At 36.6% G+C, this 20638-nt stretch overlaps 1 protein-coding gene across 5 annotated transcripts in view; it reads left to right on the top strand.

Moving 5' to 3' along the window:
• ALS2 (alsin Rho guanine nucleotide exchange factor ALS2) overlaps positions 1-18576 on the top strand; it is a 71608-nt gene extending 53032 nt beyond the window's left edge. For 3 of the 5 annotated variants that reach the window (XM_027053312.2, XM_027053331.2, XM_027053302.2), the window contains 11 exons: positions 4222-4355; positions 5245-5412; positions 9078-9195; positions 9945-10102; positions 11866-11988; positions 12496-12672; positions 14009-14054; positions 14258-14319; positions 14861-15010; positions 15228-15324; positions 17253-18576. In XM_027053312.2, the coding sequence (XP_026909113.1) occupies positions 4222-4355; positions 5245-5412; positions 9078-9195; positions 9945-10102; positions 11866-11988; positions 12496-12672; positions 14009-14054; positions 14258-14319; positions 14861-15010; positions 15228-15324; positions 17253-17291 (1272 nt within the window). In that variant the 3' untranslated portion in view covers positions 17292-18576. The remainder of the gene's footprint in view (positions 1-4221; positions 4356-5244; positions 5413-9077; positions 9196-9944; positions 10103-11865; positions 11989-12495; positions 12673-14008; positions 14055-14257; positions 14320-14860; positions 15011-15227; positions 15325-17252) is intronic. The other 2 variants (XM_053215567.1, XM_027053321.2) reach the window with 1 other exon arrangement.
• Positions 18577-20638: the final 2062 nt, after the last annotated feature.

The following is a 20638-nucleotide window of genomic DNA, read 5'->3' as shown; positions in this document are numbered from 1 at the left end:
AAATGGATTCATACAATATGAGGGCTTTTCTGTGTGGCTTCCTAGACTTAGAATAATGTTTTCGAGGTTTTCCCATAGTGTGACCTGTATAGTACTTCATTGCCTTTTATTGCTAAATAGTATTCTAAAACCACATTTTGTTTATCGCTTCATCATTTATGGGCATTGGATTAGTTCTCACTTCAGACTATTATGAATAATCTTTCTATAAACATTTGAATACAGTTTCTTATGTGAACATATGTTTTCATATCTTGGGCAAGTGTTTAGGAGAGTAATTGCTGGGTTGTATGGGAAATTGACATTTAACATATCAAGATATTGCCAGCTGTTTGCCAGAGTGGCTGCATCATTTTACATTCTCATCACTAATGTATGATGATTCTAATTTCTCTCCATATTTTCCAGTATTTTTATTTTTGGTTTTTTTCTTTTTGCCATCCTACTAGGTGTAAAATGATATTTCATGGATTTAATTTACATTTTCCTAATGACTGGTTATGTAGAGCATATTTTCATGTTTTTATTAGTGATTCCTCTATCTTTATGTGAAATGCCTATTCAGTTATTTTGATATTTTGACAATTTGTTTGCTTATAGTCTTATTGAATTGTAAGGGTTCTTTATATGTTCTGGATATGAGTTCTAATATCAGATATAGGATTCACAAATATTTTCTTGCAGTCGTGGTTTGTCTTTTTATTTTCTTTCTTTCTTTTTTTTAAATGTTGAACCATTTCATTTATTTTTCTTAACGCTTATTTATTATTTTTGAGACACAGAGACAACATGAGCAGGGGACAGGCAGAGAGAGGGAGACACAGAAGTTGAAGCAGGCTCCAGGCTCTGAGCTGTCATCACAGAGCTTGATGCAGGGCTGGAACCCACGAACTGTGAGATCATGACCTGAGCCAAAGTCGGACGCTTAACCAGCTGAGTCACCCAGGCACCCGTCTTTATATTTTCTTTTTAGTGACTTTTGAAGCACAAAACTTTTTAATGAAGCCATTATATCAAAAACATTTTTATGAGTCAGGCTTTTGATGGCATATATAAAGAAATCTTTCCTTAACTCAAGGTATTAAGATTTTCTTCTGGGGGCACCTACATGGCTCAGTTGGTTGAATGTACAACTCTTGATTTCGGCTCAGGTCGTGATCCCAGGGTCATAGGATCAAACCCCATATTGGGCTCTGCGCTGAGTGTGGAGCCTGCTTGAGGTTCTCTTTCCCTCTGCTCCTTTGCCCCACTTGCATGCTTTTTTCTCTCTCTCTCAAATAGAAAAAAACAACAACAACAACTTTCCTCTGTGTTTTCTTCTAAAAGTTTTATAGTTTTAGCTCTTATATTCAGGTCTGTGATTCATTTTGAGGTACTTTTGTGTATGGTGTGGGTTAAAAGTCTTACTTGAGGGGCGCCTGGGTGGCTCAGTCGGTTAAGCATCCGACTTCAGCTCAGGTCACAATCTCACGGTCCGTGAGTTCGAGCCCAGCGTCGGGCTCTGGGCTGATGGCTCAGAGCCTGGAGCCTGCTTCCGATTCTGTGTCTGCCTCTCTCTCTGCCCCTCCCCCGTTCATGCTCTGTCTCTCTCTGTCTCAAAAATAAATAAACGTTAAAAAAAAAAAATTAAAAAAAAAAAGTCTAACTTGATCTTTTTGCATGTGGGTATCCAATTGCCTCAGCAACTTTTCCCACTGAATTTTCTTGACACCTTTTTGAAATTAATTCACCATAAAATGTGTTTCTTTTTGGACTCTTGTATTCCAGCGATGTACATGTCTCTCTTTATACCAGTACCACACTGTCTTGATTACTATAGATTTCTAGTAATTCTAGTGAAATCAAGAATTATTTTTTAAAATGTTTTGGCTGTTCTGGATCTTTAGCCTTTTCATATAAATTTTAAGACTGGTTTGTTAATATCTGCTATAAAGCCTGAGATTTTGATAGAAATTGTGTTGAATCTATAGATCATTTTGGGAAGAATTGCCGTTTTAATAATACTGAATCTTCCAATCCATAAACATGAAATGTCTCTCTATTTAGATCATCTTTAATTTCTATCAGCTATGTGTTGTAGTTTTTAATGTGTATCTCTTGCATAAGTTTGGTTAACTTTATTCCTAAGTATCCTTTTTAAGGCTGTTGTAAAGAGAATTTTTTTTTTATTTTACTTTTTGATTTTATATTGCTATCATATAAAAATATAATTGATTTATGTATTTTCTTGTATCCTGGAACCTTGCTGAACTTGTTTATTCTTCTACAGTTTGGTGTGGTGTGGTTGTGTGTGTGTGTATTTGTGTGTATTTCCTAGGAATTCTTGCATACAGGATCATGTTGATTTCAAATCAAGGCAGTTTTACTTTTTCCTTTGCAATCTGGAAGGCTTTTCTTTTTTTTTTTTTATTGTCTGATGGTACTGGCTAGATTCTCCAGTAGAATGTTGAATAGAAGTGGTTAGAATAGTGGTTGAATAGAAGTGGATATCCTTGCCTTAATCCCTATTTTAGAGGAAAATCAAGGGGTGCCTAGATGGCTCAGTCAGTTAAGGGTCTGACTTTGCCTTAGATCATGATCTTACGGTTCGTGGGTTCGAGCCCCACATCGGGCTCTGTGCTGACAGCTCAGAGCCTAGAGCCTGCTTTGGATTCTGGTCTCCCTTTCTCTCTGCCCCTCCCCTGCGCACGCGCCCTGTCTCTCTCTCTCTCTCTCTCTTACATAAACATTAAAAAAAAATTAGAGGAAAAGCACTGAATCTTTCACCATTAAGTATGATGTTAGTTAAAGGTTTTTCATAGATTAATCAGATTGAGATAGTTCTGTTCTTAGTTTGTTGAGAGTTTTTGTCATGAATACATCTTGGATTTTGTCAAAGAACATTTTCTGTGTGTTGAGGTGATTGTGTGATGTTTGTCCTTTTTAAATATAGTGTATTGGTTGCTTTTCTGGGATAAATCATAGTTGGTCATGGTATATAATACTTTAATAATTTGTGAGATTTAATGCTAATATTTTGTTGAAGATTTTTGCCTCTGTATTTATGAGAGATAAGGGTCTATAGTTTTCTTTTCTCATGATGTCTTTGTCTTTGGTATAAAATTAGCCCCATAGAATGAGTTGGGAAGGGTTCCCTTCTCCTTTGTTTTCTGAAAGAGTTTGTGAAATCTTGGTATTATTTCTTCTTTGAATGTTTTGGAGACTTCACTGGTGAAATCATCTGGCCCTGAGCATTATTTTATGATAATACTTTTAGTTTCTAATTCAGTTTTCTTTAAATTGGTCTAGTCAGATTTTCCATTTCTTTTAGAATCAGTTTTGGCAATTTGGTTCTTTCTAGGAACTTTTCTGTTGTGTTGAAGTTCTCAGATTTGTTGGCATAAAATTGTTGTCTTAGTTTTTTCTTAATCTTTTTTAATTTCTGTAAGATTGCTGTAATATCTGTTTCATTGACTTTGTAATTTTATGTCTTTTTTTTCCTTGATTAATCTAGTTAAGTGCCAATTTTGTGTATCTTTTCAAAGAAGCAAATTTTGGTTTCATTGATTTTTCTCTTTTTAAAAAAAATCTCATTGATTTCTGCTCTAGTGTTTGTTATCTCCTTGTTTTGGGTCTGTTTGCTCTTCTAATTTTATAAGGTGGACTTTCAGATTACTGATTTCAGATCTTTCTTATTTTCTAATACAGGCATTTATAGCTATAATTTGCCTCTGGGCACTAGATTGGATAAATTTGGATAAGTTGTTTGTTCATTTCATTCAGCTCAAAATATGTTACCAATTATTCAGTGATTTTTTTTTTCTTTTACCCATGGATTATTTTCATACAATCTTTTTAGAGATGCATAGTATGTATATTTGCCCCCCCCCCCCCCCCCCGGCTAGAGAACTGGGGACTGCTAATGAGTTAAAAAAGGAAAATGTATTAGGGGCACCTGGGTGGCCCAGTTGGTTAAGCGTCCAACTCTTGATTTATGCTCAGATGATGATTTCACAGTTGTGAGATCCAGCCCCACACCAGGCTCTGCACTGGGCATGGAGCCTCCTTGAGATTCTCTCCTTCTTCTGTCCCTTCCCTACTTGCACATGCATACTCTCTTTTTCTTTCTCTAAAAAAATAAAAAATAATGGAACATGTTAACCAGTTGGTGCTTTTTTTTCTCTTGATTTTTTAAACTGGAAATACTGCTTCTAATTCGACATTTTCTTTTACTTTACCTAGGGAACGCTGACTATGCCAAATGGAGATTACATTGAAGGTTATTTTAGTGGAGAATGGGGATCTGGGATAAAAATCACCGGAACTTACTTCAAGCCTAGTCTGTATGAGAGTGATAAAGACAGACCCAAAGTTTTGTGAGTAACTAGTGTTAATTGTGGATTAATCATTAAATGTTTTTGAGTTGTCTTGATTATATCAAAGCTGCTTAATATTTTAAATGCAGAACAAATTTTTAAAGTCATTTTTTAACAAAATGTAACCTCCTTATATTACCAACTGCCACTGTTACAGATAGCTGAATCTTTAGTCTTGGCTTAGATTATAGTCATGGGTATTTAAAATAAAAGTTCTGTGTATGGGAGTGGTTTTACTGTTAGTGGTAAAAGTATCCAAATTGATTGGAAGAGAACATTGTTAAGTGGAATCCCTATACAACTTGATTCTAAAAAGTAAAAGCCAAGCCTATATATGTACCAAGTGGAATAGTATATTCTGCATATGTAGGGGAAAAAAACAAAATCTTTATCTCTAAGTGTGTTATGTTCTTCAGGTTCTTGGCATATATTTATTTTCCTTTTTTGATTCCAGCATTAGCTTTGTGTTTGTATTATGGTAGATTCTCAGATTCTTTGTTCTGATGGAACCTTGATATGTTTTCTGTTACTCAGTATTTTTAGAATTCAGTATGTAATGCATTTCACAGTTCTCATTATGAGATGTGCAAAAAACAGGAAGTCCTTGTTTTAACAGGAATCAGTTTTACAAAATTGATTATGTGGAAATGTAGAAACAAAGGAGTCAATTCTGATGTGCTTCATACTTAACCATTTATACACCTTAGTATCTGATAAACATTAAGTAGCTAAAAACCATTTTTAAAAAATTTTCAGTGTTTATGAAATAGAACCACCATCAGTGTGGGCAGTTGTGTTACAGAAGCATTCCCAGTTGTATATCAGAAAGTTTCTGTTCTTTAGGATTTTTGCACAAGAGATTAATAAAAGCTTGATGTGACTTTATTAGCAGGAAGCTAGGAAACCTGGCAGTGTCAGCTGATGAGAAATGGAAAGCAGTCTTTGATGAATGTTGGCGTCAACTAGGCTGTGATAACCCAGGCCAAGGGGAAGTTTGGAAAGCATGGGACAATATTGCTGTGGCCCTGACTACTAATCGGCGCCAACACAGAGACAGGTGAGTGAATGCTTTGCCCAGCATAGTATGGTAGGAAGTTGAAACTTAACAAGTAGTCAAGGCTTGCCACATTTAACTTAAAAATATAATTTAAGTTTCAATGATGTATTTCTGTTCTGGGTAACACACCTATCTTTATCTTCTACTGAATTCAGCTATAAAACTCAGACAATATATGAACAGCTGTTCTACAAGGTAAATATCAGCTAGTATATTGAGGAGGAATACCTGAAATCAAAGTACCAAGTGAGTTGTTTTTGTATTTTTTTTAGTTTTGAGTTTTTTTAACTTCAGTATCCCTCACCCTGAATTCCATTAACCTGAAAGCTTCAAGTAAGTACTATGATTTAGACATAACTTGAGGAAAAACCCTTTGCTTCTGGCTCAAGATGCAACAAAGAGACTCCTAAAGCTCAGATAGAGTGGAGGAGATACATATGGGTTTTCTTTCTCTCTTTTTTTCTTCATTTTCTCATGCTTCAGCCTCCATGTTCTTCTGGGACAGGGGTGGCAGTGGGATTTGCTAGAGCAGCCAGGAACAGGGAAAACTCTTGGAGGACTGGAAACCTCTTCCTCCACTGGTGGATCCTCAGGTGCAGTAGTCATAGCTGAATTCCATTGCTTTTCTGGCCTCTCTCTCTATCCTCCCACCCCTTGGTCCTAGAAGTGGCATGTTGACAGAAGGGAGCAGTTTCTGACCTGAGGATCTAACAGGGGACCCAGAAAATGCTGGGGAGGTAATGGAGAGAGAAGAGCTCTACAAAACAACCCTGTAAAGTTATGAACTCCTGGGCTCACCCCAGACCTGCACATATGTGGATTTGATCCTAATTAGCAGACCAGACACTTTGAGAACTGAGCTAATAGGTAGACTTTCAACCATGTCCCAGAGTGACCACTGAGTGATGTGCTCACAAACATACCTAAATAGAACTGCAAAGGCTTTGAGAAGTGAACTGACATTGGCACCACTGCCCACAGAAGACTGAATCAAAAATATCAGCTGTTTCAGAGGTTCCCAAGATCACCTACATGTTCAGTGATTGACTAGAGGGACTCATAAGACTCATCATAAAGTCATGCAGGTAAGAGTTACTACAGCAACACAGTAAGGAGCTATGGCCAGATCATAAGAGAAGAAGACACAGGCAGAGTCTGGAGGAATCCATGTGCAAGCTACCCATGCTCTCACCCTTCTGTGAGGGGTCACACAGAGCACACCATCCTTCCAGCAGTAAAATGCAGCCACCATTTACAGTCTTTCTGCCTAGGAACCATTAGAGACTCAGTGCCTAAGGTTTAATGGAGGGGCCTGGTCACATAGGCACTCTATGCTTAGCAACTACCAAAATTCCACAGTCCCAGAAGGAAAGCAGATAGTCACCATAAATCACATTGTTAGCATAGTCTATGGACAGCAAAATACCCTTATCAGGTAGGGAATAATTCATGTCCATATAGGGAAATTTAGGAAGCAGATCCTTCTAAAGATAATAGTTTCAAGCCTTCCATGTGTACTCTGTTATGTCTGTCAACGTTTTTCATAGGATGGAAACAAGACCCAAAGTGTCATAACATAATACTCAAAAATGTCCAGAATATAAACCAAAATTACTTGGCAATCAAAGAACCACCAACTTATTTTGGGAAAGATGATAGACACCAGTGACTCTGCAACGTAGATTTTAGTATTATGACAACTTAAAGCAGGTATTATAAAAATGCTCAGATGAGCAATCACAAACATCCTGGAAGCAAATACTAAAATTAAAAGTATTAGCAAAAAAATAGATATAAAGAAGAACCAAATCAAAATTTTGAATTAAGAAATATAATAACCAAAATAAAATCACTAGGAGAACTTACTAGCAGAATAGAGGTGACAGCAGAAGAGTCACTGAACTTGAGAACAGATTAATAGAAACTATCCAAACTGAACAACAGAGAGAAAATACATGGAAAAAGAAAATAAACAGAGGTCTAAGGAGTCTAGTACTTGTGTCTTTGGAATCCCAGAAGGAGAGGAGAAAAATCATGAGGATGAAAAGATATTTGAAGAAATAATGGTTGAAACAATCCCAAATTTGGTGAAAGACAAATGTGTAGATTCATGAAGTTGAGCAACCTGTGTCCTGAAAAAAAGATATCCGTGAACAGACATGTCAGTCAAATTGAAAAACAAAATCATGAAAGCAACTAGAGAAAAAAAGGGCATTACACAGAGGGGAAACCACCATTCAAATGCTTGCATATTTGTCATCAGTATCTTCTGGAGACCAAAAACAAGTGGCACAACAATTTTGAAGTACTGAAAGAAAAATTATAGATGTACCTCTTCATTTCTCTTTTTTCTTTTTCTTATTTTCTCCCTGTTCTCCTTTTCTCCTTTTTTCCCCCTCTCCGTCTGCTTTTGTACATATTTCCTTATTCTTTAACTTGGCCAGTAACTCCCACAAGCAATGCTTGGAATTTGGACCCAAAGAATTTACTAATCCCTTTGTATTGAAAGAAGTTTGGGTTCTTTCCCCCCTATATTTGGTATAAATGGGAACTGAATATAGTGTTTTATTCATGAAGTTTACAATTTTTGCCTTGTATTCTTTCTATTAGTAGAAGAAATGGAAACTCCTAGGATTGATGAAAGCTGTGGACTTTCCCTTGTGTGTGATGCAGAGGGTCAACCTTCACTGATAGAGCCTGTCAGTTTAAACATTGAGACTTTGGTCCTGTAGTTAACCTTGGTTAACTGTTGTTGGGTGTTTCCAGGGAATGAGAGTGAATGAACTTTTATATAATAAAACATGTTGCTACCACAGAGGTCTTATTTATCTAAAATAGTATAATAATGTACATCATTTCTAATCGGTTGTAATCTGATAATAGAATACCATTACCAAAAATGTCTGTTGATTATTAAGTATGTGTTTTATCATAGCCTCTTCGCTCAAAGCTTCCCTTTACCCATTATGTACTTACCTCACCACCTGTTGTAGCATCCTCATGATCTCCTTACTTGAGCTCATTTTCCTTTTTCTGCTGTCATTTCATTTGTTTTCCTTTTTCCTCACACCTTCCTCTCTTATTTTCCATTTTTCTCTTGTCATTAACAAGTCTGTTACCAGTTTTCTCTTCAAGCTAACATAGTATCACCTAACACCATGGTTGATACTAAAGCAAAATCTTCATTAATTAATTGTAGTTGGTATGAAGTAACATTAAATGACACTGGAATGACTTAAAAAAAATCTAATAGCAGGTCAGTTACCTATTATGAGCTCATTTGGGCCAGGCACTGTACTGGGTACTCCATTTTGTCCTTACTTCGTGATAGTGTTTCATGTGCACATTACAGTTTGCTTTTGTTCATTCGTTTGTTCTTCCTTCCTTCCTCTCTTTTTTCTTTTCTTTTTTTTTCTTTCTTTTGTCTCTGTTCCTTCCTTCCTTCCTTCCTCCCTCCCTCCCTCCCTCCCTCCCTTCCTTCCTTCCTTCCTCCCTTCCTCCCTTCCTTCCTTTCTTTCCTTACTTAGTTTCTATACCCAACATGGGGCTCAAACTTAGGACCCCGAGATCAAGAGTCATAATGCTCTTCTGACAGAGACAGCCAGGCGCCCCTCTTGCTTTCATGATATGAAATACATAATGGGCTTTCTGTTGTCTTTTTACAGTCCAGAGACATTAAGTCGTTCACAGACTCAAACACTAGAGAGTTTGGAATTCATTCCTCAGCATGTTGGTGCCTTCTCTGTGGAGAAATATGATGACATCAAGAAATATTTAATAAAGGTAGAGTCAAAATTACACCGGTCTTATGAATTAATGACACAACTACCACAGTATATCATTCAAATCTGCTCACAGGTTATTGGTGCTCTAATCCTATTTTTGCTTTCTAAGTATTTCTTTTTTAATTCTCTAACTACTAAAAGCACATTTTCACATGAAGATTGCTGTATCATGATGATAGAACTTTTTAAGTTTTGTAAAGTGCTCAAGAGGGTTCTTGAGAACAAGGGTCAAAGTTTAAAATTGATTTTTGTTGGTAACAAACTAGAGATTGTATAAATAAAGCATGCTGCCCTCACCCCATGGTTATGCTCTTTGCTTCCTTCTCAAGTCCTGTAAGATTAGCTACAATTTAAAGTATGACATGCATCAATATGGGGTTGCAGGAAGGAGTATTAAGAGAAATCAAGGGAACTGAAGAGTATTTTCAGGCATAATCAACTGCCGTTTAGTTTTCTTAAAGGTAACATCTGTTTTTGTGAAGTTTATAGTTTAATTATATTTATCAGTATATCCAAAGCTATTTTCCCAAGATGTTAAAGGCATTCTTTGATTAAGATTAGGAATTCCTACTCTATATGTAGACTCGACTCTTTTAGAAAAGTTAAAAGTATTTGAATTTTTCTCATCCAAATGTTTAGTCCTTGCCAGTTTGAAAGTTGTCTATCATTTATGAAATTGTTTTATTATTTATTGGTTGACTGTTTCTGTTGTTAGTCATTGACTTCATTGATCCCGTTCCTGTTCAGGCCTGTGACACTCCTCTGCACCCCCTGGGCAGGCTTGTGGAGACACTGGTTGCAGTTTATAGAATGACATATGTGGGTGTGGGAGCCAATCGCCGGTTATTGCAGGAGGCTGTGAAGGAGATTAAGTCCTACCTTAAGCGAATTTTCCAGCTGGTGAGGTAAGAGATCTTTCTCATTGAAGTCTGCAAACTGTGGAATAGTGGTTAATGCTAATGCTTGGATGTCTTCATCCTGAATCTAGAGATTACAACAACTTTGTGAAGAATCATTAAGTTTCCTCTTTATCACAGAAATTATTCATCAAGAAAATGGTTTTGTGCCACAGATCCTTAAATAGATTAATGAAAATGAAAACATGTTTCATGTTTTTACTTTATGCAATAAACACAGCAAAGGAAACCATCAACAAAATGAAAAGGTAACCTACTGAGTGGGAGAAGATATTGGCAAATGATATATCTGATAAGAGGTTAATTTCCAAAATATATAAAGAACTTACATGTGCAACACTTTTATTAAAAAAAAACACAATCTGATTAAAAATGGACAGAGGACCTGAACAGACAGTTTCCCAAAGAAGACATACAGACGACCAATAGACACTTGAAAGAATGCTTGACATCGCTAATCACCAGGGAAATGTCTATATTCTCATAGGCTTCCATTCTAGTGGAACATATGGAAACATATGGTATGTCAGGTGTTGGTAAATGTGACAAAAGATGGAGCTGGAGGTAAGAGGCTGCTATTTTAAACAGAGGTTCCAGGAGGCCTAATAAGGTAATACCTGAGCAGAGACTTTGAAAAGGAAGAAAGGAAGCAAATAGAGCATCTTTGGAAAGGGTTTCACGTAGGAAATTTGGAATATGTGAAATTCAAGATCCTTTATTGGGTTTAAGCCAGTAAGTAATTACTATATTGAGATAATTATATGAAAATTTATAAATTTGTCTCAGAAAACTTCCTTCTATTATTAGCTTCGAAACTGATAGATGCATTTGGAAATGTCTCAGATTTGAGGGGGCAGCGTAATCCACTAAAAAGACCAGTGGCTGGGAGTGTTTCAGCTCTGACATTAGTTAGATGGGTATAATGAAGATAAGTTTTTGACCTTTTTTAGTTTTCCCAAATATAAAATAAGGGGCAGAGGCAGGGGCAAGGTATAAGTCTACAAAAATAGAAGATTGGAAACTCCCTTTGAAGACTCAAGGTTTAGGTCTGAAAGTAAAGAGGACAATAAAGTTGTTTATAGTAGAGCTCATCATTTGCATATAAGAGTTCAGAGATAAAATCTAGGGCAAATTCAAAACCTAGGAAAAAAAGTCCTCATAACTTAGCAGCTTGATCATGTGCAAAAATTTTTTAGCAACTTGAATTTTAAAACATTAAAAATGTTTATATTGATTAGATTTTCATTTTTTCTTAATGTTGAATATTTAAGTCCTTTTCAGCTAATATTTGTTTATACCCTGAGAATAATTGTTTCTGCTTAAAGATTCAATATGAATTGACCTCAAATGAGATTTGTCAGTTAGAAAAACAGAATTTCTCACTTTTTAATAACTAGACAGAAATGGGGTGCGTGGGTGGCTCAGGTAAGCTGATCTCAGCTCAGGTCTTGATATCAGGGTCGTGAGTTCAAGGCTTTCATTGAGCTCTGTGCTGGGCATAAAGCCTACTTCAGAACCAAAACCAAAAAACACAGCACACGAAGATTTTTTAGTGGTATTATTCATTAGCTACAGTCTTAATTTTATCCTATAAGAAGCATCAGTTAAGAATCTCAGGAAACTAAAATATTTACTTGATATAAATTTTGATTTCATAGGTCTTTAAATAGATGAAATAATAGAAATGCATTTTTACTCTTTTTAGACATTCTAGAGGTATAATTGTCTAATTGTGTTTTGTTATTCCTTAGATTCTTATTTCCTGAGCTTCCTGAAGAGGGCAGCACAATTCCTCTCTCTGCTCCTCTGCCAACCGAAAGGAAATCCTTTTGCACTGGGAAATCAGATTCCAGATCCGAATCTCCAGAGCCTGGGTAAATGGAGTTGGGTAGAGATAGTGAAGAAAGAGGGTGGGTGATCCTATCCAAAGAATCCCAAGGAAGAGTTTTCTCTAGATCTCAGTTTCCTTATTTTTAAAATAATGTGACTGGACTAGGTAATCTCTGAGGTCCCTTTCAGGTCTTAAGTTGTATTAGTCAAACCCCAAGGAAGTGCACACATGAGTTACTGGGCTCCGAGCCTGCTGAGCAAAGTAACATCATGCTCATCTAGAATAACCACAGAGAATCATTTTCAAAATGGAAACCAACTGGGTTTAGTTAGATTTTGAGGTAATGAAAAGAATTCACAGTTGGTCCAAGATATAAAACTCTGGGGCCATAGGTAAGTTCTTCATGTTATCTCCAGATAAAAATGCAGAATAATGTTAAAACTGTTTCTTTATTCAAAATGTCCCATCTTCCTTTCAGCTTGAAACTGAAACTCTTTGATTCTATATTCAATTTTGATAAGAATGCTTCTCCTTCTCCAATATTTTGTAGTTATGTGGTAACAAGTTCTGGGTTACTGCTTCCTGTACTACTACCTCGGCTCTACCCACCACTGTTTATGCTCTATGCTCTGGATAATGATCGTGAGGAAGACATTTACTGGGAATGTGTACTACGACTAAATAAACAGTCAGATATTGCTCTTCTGGGCTTCCTTGGGGTGCAGAGGTAAGTACAGTAGTTACGAGTAAAATCAAATGGTTTAATTTAAAATGCAAACAGTGAGGGACACCTGGGTGGCTCAGTCAGTTAAGCGTCCAACTTCAGCTCAGGTCATGATCTTACGGTTTGTGGGTTCAAGCCCCACGTCAGTTTCTGTGCTGAGAGCTCAGAGCCTGGAAACTGCTTTGGATTCTGTGTCTCCCTCTCTCTCTGCGCCTCCCCTACTGATGCTCTGTCTCTGTCTCAAAAAGCATTAAAAAAATTTTTTTAAATACAAACAGCATTATTAATTGAATCTATGATTTGCAGTTGATTCACTTACTTGCATATCTATTATTCAGCAAAATAGTGACATTTAATCCTTATTTTTGAGAATTTTTGAAGTGGGGTATAAATCTTGATTATTCTTCTGAATGTGTTTTATTTGTGTGTGTGTATGAAATGTTTGTATGTATATATATATGTAAATTTTAGCTATCCCATCTGATATTTTGCTGTTCTTTAAAACAAAATACATGTTTATAGTTTCAGAAAAAATTAATTGTATTTAGTCTTTGATGTTCTTCCTTCCCTTCTTTTTCTTTCCTCCCCATGTACAATTTGTAATTTAAAAGTTTTAGAAGTGCTTTGTTGTAGAGCATTGTTTCTTGTTATTCCGGGAGAACACATTATCCTTTCTTCTAGTACGATGATAAAGCTGATCACCCCAGCACCATTAATTATATATTTGTGTTCTAAAAAAAAGTGAACAAGCCTTAATCAGAAAGTAAATTTTTTCAGTGGAATAATTTCACATTAAAAATGAGATAAAACTGAGTGAAGGAAAGATTTTGGCCAATACGTGGTAATATCTGTAATGTATAGGGTTATTGTAGTATTCATTGACAGATCTCTTAGGGACAAGATAGAAGCTCTTAAATTACTTGTGGAATGTTTATTAAAACTATCTCTGGGGGCGCCTGGGTGGCTTAGTTGGTTAAACGTCCAACTCTTGATTTTGGCTCAGGTCATGATCTTGAAGTTCCATGGGATTAAGCCCTGTGTCGGGCTCTGTGCTGGCAGCACGGAACCTGCTTGGGATTCTCTCTGTCTCTCTGTGTCTGTCGTCTGTCTGTCTCACTCCACCCTCTCCCCCACTCCTTCCCTCTCTCTCTGCCCCACCCGTGCTCACTTGCTCACTCTCTCAAATAAAGTAAACATTTTTTAAAAAACCAGAACACTTTATCTGTGGAATAGTTATTTTAAATGGGGACAGGGAAGGCAATGTAGCCATCAACTGTTTTTACGGGGATTAATCTGCCCTAAGTAATAACTTGTATTAACAGTGTGGATTCTATTGTAGGAAATTTTGGCCAATGACCTTGTCAATCCTTGGAGAGAGTAAAAAGGTATAGTAGATTTCAGTGTCCTCAGCAAATATGTTTTTATTTGATGTGGGGTGTTCAAGATAGCAAAAAAATTCCATTTTACTTTGGTAGAATAGTACCCAAGCATGAGTTATTCACTGAAGAATTGTGCTGTGCCGTTATTTTTTACTGTTACTGCAGAAGACAGCTTTCCTCTTTGATTTTCATAAATTCTCTTTTTTCAGGTTTTGCCAACCACAAAAGATGCTTGTTTTGCCTCAGCTGTAGAATGTCTACAGCAGATTAGGTAATCTCTCGTTTGCTGAAAATCACATAAATCAAAGTAGTAGTTAGTCTATTAAAATGTTAATGAGATCTTATCCTAACCTAAGCTCTAAGTGCTCCTTTCAGTCCTAGATGGTGTCACACTCAGCCTGGAGATCAGAAAAGGCTGTTTTGAGACATTTGGCTTACCTTTTACTCTACAAGTCCCTTGTATTTTCAAAAAAGGTGGAGAGCCTACCCAGAAATGTATCTACATAATCACATCTTTAGCCAAATGGAAATTAACCAAACTTAATTACTCAGAGAAGAGCATATATTAGAAAAATAAGATCCTGGGTAAAAGGAGATAATCTATGACTTAGTGAATTCTTCCATAAGAACCATAGATCGTTGGAGGCTTCTTTTCTCAAAAAACTGTGGGATTACAGTGGTCATCCCTTCCAGCAACTCATTATGCCTGAAGTGTCCAATTTAAGGCACCCCAGGAGGGTATATTGTCAAACAATATTTAATATTAAGCAGTTCATAGGTTTTTTTTTTTTTTTTTTTTTAAATAACAACAGCACGACATTTACCCCGTCAGACAAACTTAAGGTCATCCAGCAGACTTTTGAAGAGATCTCTCAGAGTGTCCTGGCATCACTTCAGGAAGACTTTTTATGGTCCATGGATGACTTGTTTCCTGTTTTCTTATATGTGGTGCTACGGGCCAGGTGACCAACCTTTTCTGACTTTATTACAGTGACTCATTTTAACAAGTGCTTTTTCTGAATTGATGACAGTAATATGCTCCCCTACTGGGAAAAAAAAAAAAAATTCTGTTTACCCATTTCAGTATGGTGAGGTGTTCTTTATTTTCCCTCACATAGATTCAGAAGGAAGATATACATATAAATAGGAGTAACTCAGTATCTTTATCTTATTGGGCAGGATTAGGAATTTAGGCTCCGAGGTACACCTCATTGAGGATCTGATGGACCCGTATCTTCAGCATGGGGAACAGGGTATAATGTTCACCACCTTGAAGGTAAGTATAGGTGATATTTAATTTTTTTAATCTTAAAATCTGTCCTTAATTTGCCATATTATATATCTATCATTAATCATTGTCTTCTTTATACAGAGGTTTAATGCAATCATTAAATGCCTTTAGAGTACATATTGTTAATATTTTAAAATATAATACATTAAAAGTAGAATCAGTTCTTCTTCAAAATACTAAAGCACATTACCCAATCTTCCCTATAAATTGACCATTCAAATCATTACAAGTGCTTACAAAGGTAGACTATCTTTATAAATGTAACTCTAGAAAAGAAACAGAAAGGATTCTTAGTGTCCAAAAGTATCTGGCACTAGTTATTTAATGGAAATGAGGTAAAACACAGAAGGCAATATGTATGTAATGAATATGAATTGTATCTTCTTTTTTCTCCATGTATTTACTGTAACCAGTGTGTTACAAATGAGATTCTCTACTACGAGTAGTCTAGGGTTTGTTGGAAGTAATTTTAGTTCCCTACCTTGATTTTTCTTGGAATTTGGTAGAATAATTCTGTGTGTATATTGGAAGAACAACAAATTGAAAATGGCATAAACACTTCTGAAAAAAAGGATTAGACCCACTCTGCCAGTTAGTAAACTTTCATAAAAATACAATAATTAAGTTAGTATGTTCCTGTTACAAGGATGGACATTACCTCTAATAGAAGGGATAGCTGTTGTAAAGGCAGTGTTATAATAAAAATTTCACATGTAAAATGGAAACATCAGTACAAAAATAGAAAAGAAAGGAATTATTTAATAAATGCTTAAAGTACTGGGATAGCTTATTACCTGTTTTGGAGGGAGGGTAGAATCAGGCCAGAATCACCTGCATTGCAAACTATAGATGCTTTTTGATTTTTAAGCAAAAGGAAGAGAGAAGGAAAGACAGGCAAATTAAAATGAGAAAAAGAAATTAGAACTTAATGTCAGGTTTCTAGCTTGGGTTAACTGAAATACCATTAACATTTCTATTAAATTGAAAAGGGTGGTGGAATTGGGGAAAATAGTGGCCACCAATGATTTACATTATTAGTATTCATGTTCTATGAAGAGCATTTCTCATATATCACCAAGGGAGAAACAACTAGTATATTTATATGTAGGAATATCCTCGACCTCACTGAGAATCAGAGTACTGTAGATTTAAACAAGGTGCCATTTTGTGCCTACTAAATTAGCAAAGATGTTTTAAAATTATACCCAGTGCTAGTAGGGGTATAGCGAAATCAGAATTATTCCCATATTGCTGATAATGGATTAAATAATAATCACCTTTGGAAAACTTTTGTTACTAACATTGATATCAGCCACATCAAAAATGTTCTCTGAGTTTGAGTAAACGCACTCCTGGGGATTTATTCTGAGGAATTAAAGAATGGACAACATTGTGTTTGCTTTGGCTGAGGTGTTCTTTGTAGTGTGAGTAACTCCCAACCTGGATACTTTCAGAATCACCTGGGAATGCTTCTTAAAAAGTTGTTGCTGAAAATTCTGACTCACTGGGTCTGGAATGATACTTAACCTTAATTTGCAGTTTCTTAAACTTACTAGATGATTCTGATTACAGTTGTTTGTGTACCTTATAATGATCAGCATATTCTAAATGTCTGGTCAGTAGTGGCTTAGCCAATTAAGGTATTTCTACTCATTGAAGAATATTAAACAGCTTGTAAAAAGTTTGTTTTGAGAATTAGAAAGTGTGCAAAATTTTATCTCCACTAATTACAGCTAGGCAAAATAGACATTGGATATGGGGACTAGAAAACAGGGAAAAAGAAAGCAACCAACTGATTTGGTTGGAGCTATCAGTATTAAACAAAGATTTCCTTTCTTTAGTCTCCTGTGCATTGCTATGTTTGTGTAATTTCTTTCCAAGTAAATTTTAAATTGTTTTGAACTTTTTTTCAGGCGTGTTACTACCAGATCCAGCGTGAGAAGCTTAACTAGGATGCAGAACAGCCTGACAACTGGATTATCTGTAGGGTGTTTAGCACCATCTGGCATCTTCCTGTAGTGGCAAAAAAGAATGGTGTTGAAATTAGGACGTTGTATTATTTTGGTTGTTACCTCTGAGCCTTACTAATGGTGATAGCTCTGAGTCCAGAAAAAAGACTGTATGGTTTAAAGGGAGGAATGAAAAGGACATAGGATTCAATTAAACCAGTCCCTCGCCTATGTTAAATTCCCAAAATATCACACATTTACTGTTTGGAAAAAGAGGATATCCCTTCCTACAGTAAAGACTATGCCAGCTACATGAAGTCGTAAGAGAAGTTCTCAGTATAGCTTCTTACATTAAAGAAGTTAATAAATATTTTTGAGTTTCGGGTTTGCCTGCAGTTACCCCAGGCCCTTTTGCAAGGAGCAGATGGTACTTGAAACTATTGTAGCCACACTATGCCTTCCGGAATTCCTTGCAGTCACGTGTGCATCATGCTTCTTTGCTGAAGGAGGGGGAAGAGGACCTTCTAAAACTGCAGTTTTAACTTTTTCTAAGCTTTTCCACTAGGTAGTGTTCATGATGGGAGAGGTTCTATGCAGTGACTATCGCACCCTGACCCCATGGAACACATCTAAATAGGAGTCTTCTGCCTCCTGATTAGGAAGAACATAGGAAATTTGTTCTTGGATTCCTTACAGTGCTACAGAGTGAATACACTGGAATTCAAACACTGACTCTGAGCTGCTATGGAACCTCATTTGTCCATGTGCAAATGCTGTATTCCGAGGCCTGTGAATGAGAGCCTGAAGAGCTTTTGCATGTGGGCTGTGTTTTGGAGCAGGACTAAATTCTGGGAAATAGCACCCATCCTTGATCTAGCATTCTTCCCTCTACCTCGGACTGAACTCACAGAGGGGAAGAAAAAAGGAAACAAGCTTTGGCTTTTCCCATCTCAAAAGTATTGTAACACCTCAACATTTTAGTGTTTTGCTTTTTACCTTTTTTTTTTTTAATGTCCTATTGTAAATGGTTGGTTTACACTGTACTAGTAACACTAGTAGTTGTTTTGAATAACATAGGTGCTCTTCCTCATCTCATCTCCTACACACCATGGTGAGCATACAGAGTGTCCTCCAGATTTATGTTAACATCAGCAGATGTTAATCAGTTTTGAAAAAGGATCATGGTTTCTGCTCTACTTTATAATCAAGACGTGTTTATTAAAATACTGTTTTGGAATGTTGGCTGTAATGTAACAGCAATTTTCATAATAAAAGACATTCATCTCTATGAGGTTGTTTTATGATTGCAAAAGAAATAACACAGGGCATCCTAAAAAAATTTTTTTTTAGTTTATTTATTTTGAGAGAGAGATCAAGAGAGAGCACACCAGCAGGGGAGGGCCAAAAAGAGAGGGGGACAGAGGATCCGAAACAGGCTCTGTGCTGACAGCAGAGAGCCCAATCTGGGGCTCGAACTCACGATGAGATCATGACCTGAGCTGACTGAAGTCAAATGCTCAAGCAACTGAGCCACCCAGGCATCCCAGGGCAGCCTAAAAACTTAAACCCAGCCTTAGTTTTTGTTTGTTTTTTACCCAAGTTGTAATTCATGACTCTTTGTATTGGCTTCAGAGGTCCTTCTGGGGTTTTAGAGATCTCTCTCTTTAAAATGAACATAAATTTATAATTATGATAACCACTTTTGCTGACCACAAATTGACTTTCTGATCCTAATACCCCAAGGGCGGGGGTCTTAAATCTATTATTTCTTTGAATAAAAGGCATATTTTGATTCTCACTGGTTATTTTGTTTTGTTTTTTTTCTCCTAAACAGATTCGGGTAAGGGAAGAGAAGATGTTTAAAATTCTGGTTGGAAATATTAGGCATTAGTTAGCCCACCTCCCAGTTGTAATGTCTTCTCAAGAAGCCTGTCCATGTCACCGCTGCTCTGTCTCAGAAGGTGGCTACCCATTATTGGAAAAGGACCAACACTTGATTATGTTAAGCACTTTGCATTTCCATTAGGGATTGTTTTGATTTTGGAATAAACACACAGATTCCACATTTGGCTCTTAAAGGCAAATCTGCTGAAGGCCTTGACCCCTTAAGAGAGAGAGAGACAGGGATAGTTGTAAAAATGAACGAAGACTTGAGACCCACTGAGAAATTCTCAAAATTATGGTAGACTGGCTCAATTCTAAGAAAAACATGTTTTAAATCATCCTTTTATTGGAGTTTTGAGTGACACTGGCCAGTTACTTCATACTATATACCTTTTAGATAGCATATTTAAAACCATAAATTTTCAATTCTAAATCTCCAGGCCACTATTTCTAAATAGAAATACTAGCACTTGTGCAGCAATTTACAGATCTTTCACATGCGTGATGAATGCTCACAGCAGCCCTGTGAGGCAGGCATTAGCCCCGCTGATTTTGCAGACGAGGAGTGGCTGGGATTCACTCACTGCTAGAGCTGGGACTCTAGAACTTCCCTAACTTTAATTCCATGGCTCTTTCCTACTGCTGCTGCCAGAGATGGAATATCATAGCTTGGTTATGCATTAAAACATCATAAAGTAAAAAATGAGTTGAAAGTGAAAACTTAATAAAATTAGGTGTGTAGGATAAAATATGGTATGCTCAAAACAGTCACAGATGTATCACATTCTCTGCTTGTATTTTCATCAACAGTGGAAAGCAAAGGGAAGCTACCCATTTAATTTCAAATAAAGGGACTGAAAAACCTCTGACAATGGCCATTTGGTCTTTATCCTCTGATGTCAGCAGTACCCTTTCTTTCGTTTTTTTCTGGGATATCTGCTTCCCACCAACCCCTTGCTGCAATATAAAATTTTCAAATAAAGAAGTAACTCCAGTCTGAGATAGAGAATGGATAACTATTAAGTTCAGGACAGTCAGTTGGTAGGGAAACTTCCAGAAGGAACTACTTTTTTATAGGCCTCATTATTATTGGCTAAACAGTCTTCCATCATTTTCTCACCATAACATGAGAAATCAGGTTAAAGATCAGCTTACTCTCTGGTATCTCCACAGTTTTTTTTGTTTTCTTTCATTAAAAATGCTATTGTCTGGGGGCACCTGGGTGGCTCAGTAAAGTGTCAGCCCAGGTCTTGATCTCGGGTTGGTGAGTTCAGTCCCTGCATTGAAATCCATGCTGGGCGTGAAGCCTACTTACAAAAATAAGATGCTGTTGTGGGGTGTCTGTTATCGTGCTATAGTCAACAAAAATAAACTTTTTTGGTGTTAACTGTGCTGCCATTTTGAGAGAGGGTATCAATGCGAAGGTTGAAAATGGTATGTTACACCTCTCAGTACAAGGAATGCTT

Source organism: Acinonyx jubatus, chromosome C1 (assembly GCF_027475565.1).
Source record: "Acinonyx jubatus isolate Ajub_Pintada_27869175 chromosome C1, VMU_Ajub_asm_v1.0, whole genome shotgun sequence".
Taxonomy (NCBI): Eukaryota; Metazoa; Chordata; class Mammalia; order Carnivora; family Felidae; genus Acinonyx; species Acinonyx jubatus.
The sequence above is the reverse complement of the archived record's forward strand: the minus strand, read 5'-3'. Positions and strand labels throughout refer to the sequence as shown.